Source organism: Choristoneura fumiferana, chromosome 10 (genome assembly GCF_025370935.1).
Source record: "Choristoneura fumiferana chromosome 10, NRCan_CFum_1, whole genome shotgun sequence".
NCBI lineage: Eukaryota > Metazoa > Arthropoda > Insecta > Lepidoptera > Tortricidae > Choristoneura > Choristoneura fumiferana.
Genome location: NC_133481.1, coordinates 7,836,097 through 7,848,382, shown reverse-complemented (window position 1 = coordinate 7,848,382; position 12,286 = coordinate 7,836,097). Strand labels below are relative to the sequence as shown.

General features: G+C 36.1%; 1 protein-coding gene across 1 annotated transcript; it reads right to left on the bottom strand.

Annotated features, from left to right (window-relative positions):
• Positions 1 to 18: 18 nt before the first annotated feature.
• On the bottom strand, positions 19 to 6,158 carry LOC141431590 (acyl-CoA Delta-9 desaturase-like). Its single transcript, XM_074092766.1, has 3 exons — positions 5,987 to 6,158; positions 2,485 to 2,615; positions 19 to 228 (listed from the first exon to the last, which is right to left on the bottom strand). Exons 1-3 carry the CDS (start codon positions 6,153 to 6,155, stop codon positions 19 to 21), a joined length of 510 nt encoding a protein of 169 aa, XP_073948867.1. The 5' UTR covers positions 6,156 to 6,158.
• Between the last annotated feature and the right edge of the window lie 6,128 nt (positions 6,159 to 12,286).

Genomic DNA, 12,286 nt, shown 5'->3' with positions numbered 1-12,286 from the left:
GATATACGCGTTGAATACTTACTTCTTCTGGAACATGACAACGGCGTCGTCGTTTAAGTCGGACATGTCAAGGGAATCCCTTATTTGCTCTTGTCGTGGACTAAGCTTGCGCAGGCGACTCAGCACGTGGGCGTACAAGAAGCCTTTTCTGTGATCGTACGGGTCATCGTCCGTCTCAAACGTGGCGTGGTGCAGCCTGTGGCATTGCACCCAATCGTATATTGAGCCCTGAAAAATATAATATCAATCATTAATTATAAACCCTGTAATTATGCATGGTAGCTCAACCTTTATTTCGCCGAGCCTCCCCGAACCAAAATAGTAGATTGTACAACAAGAGCATAAAACCCATACTATACCCATGCTATTTTACCCAAGGCGATAGCCACCCGAGCCGGTGCGGCGAGGGTAGATAGACACGTCGAGGGGAAAATGGGTTTAATGCTAGAGTTCGGTTTTTCTGTGCATCCATGTCTCAGTTTGTATTTTCAATATGGGTTCACGGGATACCCGTAAAAGTAACAAATTTGGAATTGATTTAATAAAAAATACAAAAAGACTCCAAAAAAACCAGTCATAATTTGATTGCTTAGTAGCGACATCTCTTGTCTGGGTGAGCGGTTAGTTCCGAAAGAATGTGACGTCTCTCGACGAAACATAGATGTCGCTAGTGCTGCTGCTTAAGTAGCATAGTAGAAATAAGCAACCTGAGATATGTATGCATAGGAAAAATTCGTGTCTAGATTCCTGTCCAGCAGTGGTGTAGGGGTTATAGCACGCAGCACGGATTTTCTGGTTTTTCTGGGCATCCATGTCTCAGTTTGTAGGTACCTATTTTTGGGAATGAGATACCTGCTCATTCGGAACTAAGTCAAAATGGCATTGAAATGGAAACAATGCTTTATAAAAGGTTTCTGATTCGATTTGATTCTAAATATTCACTGATGAGTATCCTCTGTCATTCAGATTTTTAATTTAAATAATGTGGTTACTTTGATATCTGTTTACGGATTTAATAAATATTTATAGTATGGATAAGATTTAATAAATATAACTAGGAATATTTTGTTCTTGAGTCTAGTGTGTCCAATATTGTATTTATTTAAAGTGAAGGTATTTTCAACTGTTATCAAGTCGGTACTACATAAGTTGCAAATGATTAAGTATAAGTTTTGTTTAGTTAAGGACTAATTTAATTTTTGTCAATTGTTTGTAATATTCATTTGTTTATTTTATGTAAATTCCTTATTTCAATAAAAATAACATTTTGTGTGCGTAAGGTTTAGTATGATCTTGATTTTGAGGGTTCCGTCCGGACTTAATGGGTGTGTGGGATCCCTTGGACACCCATAATTTTATGTTTCGATTTTCGATAGTCAGAACTTGGTACCCATATTATTTTTGGTCATAATAATCAATAGTCATAATCGTTGTTAGCTATAACGCGAAATAAATATAATGATTAAGTAGAATAAGTTACATGCCATACAAGACAAAAGTCATAAAATTGATCAGCATAATATCAAAAGGCATACCGTTTATTTTTCATAAATATTGTAGGTCATATATTTATAATTACTATTATTATTATTCATACCATTTTATTCTCTAATGTTTTAAAGGAATAATTTTAAAATTCAGAAATAATACATGTCATACATTAGAAAATTAGAACTGTGACTCCTTTTAAAAAGGACCAGCTGACAAAAAAGCAGGTTAGGTTAGGTTAGGACTGCGACCCTTACAAAAAGTGCCAGCTGTCAGAAAAGTAGGTTAGGTTAGGTTAGAACTGCGACCCCTTACAAAAAACAGCTGCCGGAAAATTAGGTTATGTTAGGTTAGAACTGTGACCCCTTACACAAAGTACCAGCTGACAGAAATGCGTTATGTCAAATAATATTCCACATTAAATGAATTTTGTATGAAATTCAATAGTTCTGACTAATAAGCGCTATGCCAAATAATAATATTCCTTTTGAATTTCTACCTTTTGATACAATCACCACATTAAATGCTTTGACCAATAACGGTATGAAATTCAATAGTTATGACTAATAAAAGGGGGCGAAAGAAAATTATGACTATTGAAATTATGACCAAAGATAATATGACGAGCAACGATTATGACAAACAACGGTATGGATAAACCAAATCGAAAGTTTAACGTTATGGGAGTCAATATAGACCCTATGGGTATACGGAACCCTCTAGGCGCCAGTCCGACTCGCCCTTAGCTACTTTTTACTGGTATGCCGTGAAACTTTGATGAATGAAAAGTGTGCCGTTAAAACCAAAAGGTTGTAAACATCTGGTGCAGGTACCTACTAGGTAGGGATAGCCGCTATCATGACAAGTAATAAAGAAGTAAAAAATTAAGGGTTAGTTAATTGTCATTTAACAAACTTATTTTTATCAGTACGGTGAAACGGAACCCTTATTATGCAAGTCCCACTCTTGGTAGATTTCCTACAGATATATTTTTACCTGTCCAGCCATAGTTTGGAAGAGCATAAGCACAATCCGTAGTCCCGTGGTGGCCTTATACGTGCGATGTGCCCACAGCCTGTGCGCGCCCGTCGTGACACCCAGGATACCGAAGGAAGTCAAGGCGATCACTACCAACAGAAAATATGATGTGGGTCAATCAATTTTATATCGTGTTCTTATTCTGTCCCGTAACTCAGGACACATTATGGTAACACTTTGTTAGAAAAATGTTTGCAATTTATGCTATAAGCACACTTACAAGATGAGACATAAAGGAGTTGCCTTAAAACTGTCACAACTTCTAACTTTTAGTGGACTTGTACCCCATAAAATCATACATTTAATGGGTAATGCAGGAGACGTTATCCAGACAACAAAAAGTTGATTGACCAAATATATCAAAGAAATAAATAAACTGTCAACTATATATAGCGGCGGGGAAGTAAGATGTAAAAGCGTAAACAACTTATTAAAGGGTACGTTTGAGTTGCGATGGTTATAAATGTTGTTCCTAATTTTTCAACCTATGTCACCAATCTAGTAACAATGATTGAAATACCCGTTATCTTTTGCTGACACATTTGAAGTTCCTTAGGGAATTCTATAAACACGATGTTTCAAGTGGAGCTTAATGTCAATTTTATCCCACTAATATTATAAATGGCCAAGTTTGTAAGTCTGTTTGTTTGTTACTTTTTCACGTCTAAACCACTGAACTGATTTAGATGAAATTCAGTATAAAGAAAGTTTGAGTCTCGGGAAAGGAAATATGATAGTTTTTATCCCGGAAAATTGCTTTATTTCCGCGGGATAGAGATAAACGAATTCAACGCGGACGTAGTCGCGGGCATCAGCTAGTTGTGTATAAATGCATCTTTGGGTAACACGTCCCATTGAAATGATTGGAGGTTCATATTATTAGCTTTTTAAGTGAAGTGAAGAGTATGGAAGATATATATCGTTTCATGTTCAAAATAATAAACTGTTTACAAGGGAACCTACTCAAACAGATTACGTTGTAAGTTAGGACTAAGTTATTCAATGCGACGTACAATAGAGTAAATTGAATATAAATGAGCAATTTGAGCGTTGAAATGGTTAGATTATTTCCATAATACATGGGAATATTCTCAGTGGCATAGTGATTACATTACCAGAAGGTGTCAATGATATGAAAAATTGTGTGCATTATTATGGATAACTTAAACAGATTGGAATGATTACTGATATATATAAGTCAATAATAAGGACACAGTGCTGTTAGTAGCATATTCGACTATAAAAGAAGCAAATCAATGGGGAGTAGTAAAACTTTTCTGACATCCCTGGCATCTTGTGGTCTCTTTCTTGCAAGCGTACACGAAAGAAGCTTATTTACTAGTAAATTAGGTCAAAAATGTTGCAATCTTAAGTCACTACCACAAACATTGCCATTGCGGCAATGTCTAACCACAAAATTGGTGGAGTCCAACCTTGGTTAAACTATAGAAGCGTGCTAGTAATTGATTGAATTGGTATAACACGACATTTTTAATTACATCTTCATTAATTAATGACGTTTTCTTAGTACAGTGTCTTTCTTATACCCAATTGCGGCGGAGCCCAAAATATGGTTGTGTGTTTAAACTGTACGTACGTACATATATGTATAGTATGCCCGATGCTATGACCGCTCGCAACTGTTGAACTGCTTAACCAATTTTGATAAATTAAATTAAACAACAAGAATAACTTAATGTTAGTGATGAATAATCCATGGTCGTATCTACAAACTGTGAAACTGATATCCGGGTTGCGCTTTTTGGGTACCAGGTGTCGAAGCAGCGTTGCTGGGATAGGAATCATGCGGTGTCTGTTACATAGACTATGAAAAGGCTTTTGTCCGAGTGAAACATGACGTACTGATTCATATCTTACGCAGGAAGGGCCTCGATGGCAAAGATGAGTGGGAAGAGTTAGTTCCTTTAGATATCTTGGCTGCATTGTTAATGAACAGGAAGAACATAGCACGGAAGTCTAATGTCGCATAGAACAGGCCTGACAAGCCTTTGGTAGGATGTCTCATTTTCATTGCAACCGGAATATCAAACTTTCCACAAGAGGTCGCTTAGTGCGTTGTTATATTTTTTCCGTTCTTCTGTTTGGAGTTGAAGCTTGGACGTTGACCCAAACCATGTGCAAGAGGTTGGAAGCTTTTGAGATGTGGTTATGCCGAAGAAAGTTAAATATATCATGGACGGATAGAGTAAGAAATGAAACGGTATTGCAGAGAATGAATAAAAGCTTGGAAGTGATATGTATTATAAAACTAAGGAAGCTGTTGTATTTGGGGTATATAATGCGTAACGACAAGTATGGTCTGCTTCAGCTTATTACCCAGGGGAAGATACAAAGCCGCAGACCACCTGGCCGTAGACGTACCTCCTAGTTAAGAAACCTTAGAGACCGGTTCGGAATGAGTACCAGATCCCTCTTTAGAGTGGCAGTCTCTAAATTAATGATCGCCGACCTCCGATAGGAGAGGGCACCGAAAGAAGAAGAAGAAGAAGTGATGAATGAAACGTTTATATTTTTATCGATTTGTTGGAACACGGTGACACTCGCACCATCAAAACTGTTCTAATAACGTCATGAAATTCGTCTTAGCGCATAAAATAGAAGATTTTACGAGCTTCAACGTGCGGACTTATTTTTTTTCCAAAACCCTCGAGAGGGATAGCAACAAAACCGGCCAAGAGCGTGTCGGACACGCCCAAGATAGGGTTCCGTAGCCATTACGAAAAAATCAAGTAATATTTTTCTGAGGATTTCGTATATTGTACGGAATCTTACAAGTTTAGGTATATTTTATATCTTAGGCTGCTATTTATTCTTTAACTACTGCCTGTTTTCACTCAATAGTTTAGATTTTAGAGGGGGGCACTCGATTTTAATGAAATTTTGCACTTTAAAGTTGAATATTTCGCAATCACATCACTGAATCGTAAAATCGTCCCGGCAACTCCCCAATTAATTTAAACGACCTATCTAACGATACCCCACACGACAGGGTTAGTCTCTGAGCTTAGCCACGGACAGACAGACAGACAGACGGACAGACATGGCGAAACTATACGGGTTCCCATATAGTTGACTACGGAACCCTACACCTACAAAAGACGTATTCAAGAACTTTTGCGCTAATTGCATGCGAGAGACATGACGTCGTGATCTGTTTCACAATGCTTTTACTTTTATGGATTTCGGTGATATTTTGTGCGTTATTTCAATTTCAATTTATTTCAATTTATTCAATAATAATCATTAAAAAAAAAGTGTAACATTACAGGTGAAAACCCAAGTCATTACAATTTTTCCACATTTAAAATACCATACAAATTTCAAACAAAAATAAATTAAAATAGAATACAAAAAGAAAAAGACAATTGAAAATTAAATTAAATTAAATTAAATTAAATTAAATTTTGTTTCAATTTTAGTTTTGGTGTGATTAACTTACAGAACAATATAGTCAGCAGGTTGACTTCGAAGAAGAGCAGCCATAGTCCATAAAGCGACAGCAAATGGATGTGGATGAAGAAAAGCACTGCAGGCCAGTTGGCTTCACGTGCCCGGCTCAGGGTGGGCTCCGACGCTGGCTCGGTGGGTGCACTACTGATATGCGCCATACTTAAAACTGTAAATGCAAGAAATAATAGATAAGAAAGGAAAACTTTTTCACATCTCATGCTTTTAAAATTTTATTTTAGTCTCTCCATATCGGGACTAAAGCTCCTTATTAGTCTCTAGGAACTAAAAGTTTTTTTTTGAAACTAAGTTTGGAAACCCCTCACTTTGGACCTCATCACGGTGTTTGTGAATGGAGGGTTATCGCCATTTTTAGTGATTGTGTATAGACAATTTATAAGAAGTTTATAAGAAGAGAAAGTGTACCTAACTACTAGAAAGTGTAACCTAGACAATTTAAAGGGTGTGGAAATAACATCAAAATGAAAACTGTGTAAAAATATAAAAAAAAACATGCTATTTAGGTAAGTATTTGAATTTTAAACTGATGTTATGGACATTCCTATAATTGAGCATACCTACGTTGTAAAAAAATATCTAATATTGTAATTTTGCATACAGCGTCGTTTTTTTCCTCGCATTCAAAGTGAAAAGTAGTGTTTAACGCGAGGCTAAACAACCATATGGCTTGTTTTAGTCCCTTGCCGAAGAATCTACTATTTCGGGTTCGAATTCTTTCACCAGCAAATCTTTTTTTCATTGTGTTAATAAAACAATAATACTAATAATAAATAATAATAATAAAAGGTAGTATAAGTGCTGGTTGCCAACCGCCATTTTGGCTTTTTTCCCTTGCCTACCTATCGTCCTATCACTACAGACAAAGGTTTTCCTTTTCATTCACTTCTTTATTGATTGAAGTAGGTAGGTACCTGCTTAATAAGCGTTCCGTTCGATCATACAATATAAACTTTGTGACTTTACCAACACCGATTCGTAAGTAATTTCTATGGAATATACATCGAATTGGCAACCCAACTAGTTTCCGAAGAGTCTTTAATACATTTTTTATTGTCTATAGATTTTTGATATGTGATTTTATTATACTTTTGTTTTACTATGAAAGCAGTACCTTTTTTTTAATCTTCTTATTTAATTCCGAGGGAGCAAGGCTGTTGAACTAAACAAGATCACTATGCTACTCATTAGATACCTATGCAAACTTAAGATTATTGTACCTATTGTAGTGTTAAGATGAATTATGGTTACGATATGTTACAAAATATGATTCAAGAAATTATACGCATAAGCTCATTGTAAATGAACATTGTTTTTATTATTAATAGAGTCCTTAATTGCTTAGTGAATTTGCAACTTGATATTTTGAATATTTCAGTAGGTAATCAATTTTATAGACTAGGTTTTGAAAGTTACCTTCGAATAACTACCTACATAATTACGGCAATTTAGGTGTTGATTTAAACTCAAGCTCCCACACGGGGATATTGGTTGGTTTAAAATATTAGGTTACCTACCTATTAAAATAGCCATGTAATAATGTAATTAGCATGAATTTGAATGAATAAATGAATATGAATAAAAGTCAGGCCACAGCCAAGTATGGCTGGGTAAATCAAAATACCCTTTCATTATCATACCGGTAGGTACCTATACTTATCTCAAAGTCTCGCACTTTGTTTATAATGTTTATTACAGGTACTAACTTTCACTTACTTACTTGCTTTAGCTTTTCACTTTAAAAAAAAGGAAATAAAAGAGATATGAACTGCGGGAAAACTTGTCACTTTCCCATGAAGTACAAAATGTCTTTGTTCTCTTGTTACCGCGTACATTGCCCCCGCATGATACCACACATTTTATAGGTAAGGGCCTTTACTTACGTATCGACTCCGTGGAAGATTATTTGATACAATAAAGTGGTGCCGGCATGACAGAACTTTTGTCGGCACGAAAAGTTTAAAAACTAACTGCAACAGTAATGAACGCGCAGCCATCTCAAAAATAGAGATTATTTTTAACCAAAGGCGCGGGAAGCAGCTCTATCGACAACTGTTATGTCGCGCAGACGTAACTCTCTTGCACGTGTGGTGTCAGACTAAATAGGTACTTACCTATATTGAACTCAGTTTATGGATACATATTATAGACACTTGATAACAGATGTTAGTCTAACTTCTGGCAGCATGGTGATCTGTGTTGCTCTGAAGATGAGCTCGGGTTGAGTTCGAAACGCATCAGTGTATAGATGGATTTGTGTGATTTTTATGTGTTCTTACAGTGTGGAGGTGGACGAGTTGCACGAACACACATTTCTTGCATAAAGGTAGCTATCATAAGGTCGCGGGTGAGCAAAGTGATTGTTTCAGTTCATTGATATGTACCTCCGCAAAGTAACGTCTGACTCAATAAATCATTGTAGATAAGTTAAATCACTTGGTCTGTTCCACGTAAAATCAATCACTTGTGTGTGATCGAACCTTTACGAGAATAATTTCAATAATACAATGTCATCGCGCCAATGGGTTCACAGCATTATAATGAAGTTGACTGTTTTTATGTAAAGCTAGGGTCACAGGTGCGACTACTAATGAGATTGATTAACGCAATGTATACCAAGCACGTTAACTGTAAGTTAAAATAAATGAAAGCAATTTGATTGAAAAGCCGTGGGGGCTTAGTGGTTTGGGTTTGACTTATGGACTCTCAAGCAGAGGATCGTGGATTCAAACCCGGGCTCGCATCTCTGAATTTTTCGAAATTCATGTGCGAAATTACATTCGAATCACGAGCTTTACAGAAAAGGAAAACATCGTGAGTAAACCAGCACAAACCTGCGAAGCAATTCAATGGCGTGTGTGAAGTTTCTAATCCGCACTGGGCCTGCGTGGGATCTACGGGCCAAAAATGAGTGTAATTAAAAAAATATTGTACTAAAATTATAAAAAAAACCTGAATATAATTTATCCCAAGTGAAAATGGTAACACAGTTACTAAACGAAGCCCTTATTCAGTAAAACATTTGGGAAACATTGTACAGCGAAAGCAATATTACGCCAACCAAAACATTCTACTAACCGAAAGCTGGCATTTTGAAAAGTGACTTTATAGCAGACAGACCAAACTTACAATTGGTAACTGTGAGGTTGGGAAATAAAACAAAATCTTTTGATAAGTTGGCAAGTGATCTTTTGGCTAAAAGAAATTATGCGAAAAGTTAGTTGAAAACTAAAAATCGGCGAAATAATTTTCGGCGAAAAATTAAAGAGATTAGATAATAGTATTAGTTAACAATTAACAAGTAGTTTTTGTTTTAATACTTGTTCATTAAAAGGTAAGTTTATTAAATCTTGCTTTACATTTATAGTGGTTTGCCGGTATTTCAACAAAACAACAAACTTATAAAGAAAGAAAGAAGAATAAGGGGAAATACCGAAAAAATATCGAAATACCGGTGTATTTAAAATTTGAATACCGGAATAATACCGGTACCTATTGCCATCAAGCCCAATACCGCATAGCCCTATTATCGAACAGAAAAACAATTAAGATTGGTTTTTGGAGTCTTTTTGGATTGTTTTTTATTTCAACTCCAAATTTTGTTAAGTACTTTTACGATCATCCCGTAAAATCCATATCGAAAATACAAACTGAAATAATAGATGCACAATGAATTTTTAAGCTACCTAATAAATTAGATTAAACAGAGAAAGACTTACTTGCATGTTACGTCACACGCAAGTAGCGCCATACTTACTTGCTGCATAGACGAAAGCGTTTTAGAAAGAGACAGATAGATATATAGATATTCAAAAAATCACTATAAATCCAATTTTCTCTTCGCTAAACATTGTCTGTATCATTATATTCTTAAAATAATATACTAGGACGATGCCCCAAGTGGGCGATGCCCAGGGTATATTTTATTTGTAATTTTTAGTTTTGTAAAATTTTGGTTTGTTCAGTTATTTTGATTTGTTCATAAAAATTTTACTAGGACATGAAAAATTCAAGAGTTGTCAAGTACATATTCAGTATAGATTATTTTCAAATAAAAAAGTTTTTGGTCTCGGAAAAATTGAATGAATAAAAATACAAACATTGGAACATAGAACCTCCTCTTTTTTTGAAGTCGGTTAAATAGAAACTCCTACTGCTGTGATATCGATTTAAAAGGAGAATATTTGACTACTATGTGATTGAATCAATGTTCTTCATTTTTCACCTACAATAAAACAAGTAATTAATTTAGCTAGGGGAGACCGAGGATAGTTATGACAGAGGAGAGTAGTGACAACATCGATTTTTAAGACCTAATTAACTGCTAGCGAGCTCGCAATAACGCGCGTTTTTTAATTCAAGTCTCGAGCTATCAAACACGCGCTGTTGCGAGCTTGCTCGCATTAAACAAGTTCCCAAAAATCGAAGATGTCACAACTCTCCTCGATCTCCCCTACTCAGCTATAAACGACAAAGTTACGTTTACGAGTATACCTGTCAGACAATTTAATTTCAACAAGTGTCCAATTAATTAAAGAGATACACCTCTTATGAATAAGTTATACATATAAGTCGCACTTACCCATTTAATATTGAGAAAGAAAAAAACTTTGATATGAAAACGTGAATCCAGTGATAATCGAAGAACTGATGCACTACTTTGTTTTTCTTAGCTTACGCGGAGTTTCGTCGCGCGCTGGGTGCTTACTGGCAGTAATAGCGAAGTGACAATTGTCGTATGAAGCAAAATCACAGCAATGATGTCGTGGTAATGCGTCACTAGGCAGTGGTTAACATAATCGCACGACCAGCGGCGCGTTGAACTATTTTCTGATACAGTGCGTGTGTTGCTTACTATAATTGTGCGGTGAGCGTCTCGACCGTGCAATGAATAGAGAATTCGCTCCCCGCGTCGTCTTGTATAGAGCCTTGGTTGTTACTATTAACGTGTGAGTAACGTGCCACGTAGAGTAATTATAAGTGATATTGATTGCGAGGATTGGCAATTGTGCGAATAATTCGACTACCGACGTCAACCCGTCATGCGTCCTAAAAACTGCATTAGTCTCTAACTTTTTTTGTGCGGGAAATGTCTTTTTTTTTCTTTCTTTTTCTCTTTTAAAATATGGCTTTTCTGTACTAATTAATAGGACAATTTCGCCAGTGTCAAGGTAAACTCTCTTTGAGAGGCACGTTGTACGGTGGTTGTAGTGTTTGCAACTTCATACTTAGTATAAAATTCCAGAAACCACGTGGAGACCACTTGCGCATTAAAAAAATGTCAGACACGAGAGAAATATAGAATTTCGTGATCAGTGTTCACTGTTAAGGTTAATCGCCGCATAAAACACTATCAAAATTATACTTCAACTAGCCAAAGAAACAGAAATAGCAAAATTAGATATTGTCTACGTCCGCCATGTTCGAATGCTACAAATCGAATCCCCCGGGAAATGTCCTTAAGACTATACTGGTAGTCTCTAGGACACAATCCCTACTGTAGTCTCTAGGACATATCCCACACTAAAAAAAGTTAGGGACTAATGTAGTCTCTAGGACGCGTGACGGGTTAATTAATACTAATGTATTAATTAGGTACATTACAATGGTACAATACTCCTGTCATGGAGTATAAATTAAGTAATGCTTGTAGGTACTATGGGTACTATGTAACGAATAAACACCCTTATAATAAAGATAAATACTCACATAAAACATCCATGACTCTGATACAAACATTAAATTTGTATTCATCATACAAGAGGCTGCCCCCACCGGGATTCGTACCTGAGAATTTGACTCGCTGAGAAGGAAGAAGATAGTTTTTATCCCAGAAAATTGTGTAGTTCCCGTGCGCAGGCGCGATAAACGAAGTAGGTATTCGCAGACCTTGGGGCAAACAATATTTAGCTAGAAATAATTATAAACGAGAAAGTTTGTCAAGATGGTTGGATTATTAACAGCCTTATTCATAAAAAAACCTTAATTGAGGTTTGATCGGTCTATTACTTAGCAGACTGATTAAGCTTGTTAGACGGTTGTCAAAAAGTATGATTCATAAACGCTTGCTAGCAGTCTGCTAGTTGCTGAGCTGCTGATAGACGGATTAGACGCGTTATGTTGGCCATCTTGACAAATCAAAGACAAAAAATGGCGCCATCGATAATTAAAAAAAAATTGACAGCAGTGACAGCAAAATAGCAGGAAAAAACAAATAAAAAACGAGATGTTTGTTTTCCCGCCATTTCCGTTCCGCATGTTTATGTTGTACCTA

Coding starts and splice junctions, on each gene's coding strand:
- LOC141431590 (XM_074092766.1), bottom strand. CDS start 6,155: ATGGCGCATATCAGTAGTGCACCCACCGAGCCAGCGTCGGAGCCCACC. Junction 2,616..5,986: donor CCTGCTGACTATATTGTTCT/GTAAGTTAATCA, acceptor TTCTGTTGGTAG/TGATCGCCTTGACTTCCTTC. Junction 229..2,484: donor TCCAAACTATGGCTGGACAG/GTAAAAATATAT, acceptor TATATTTTTCAG/GGCTCAATATACGATTGGGT.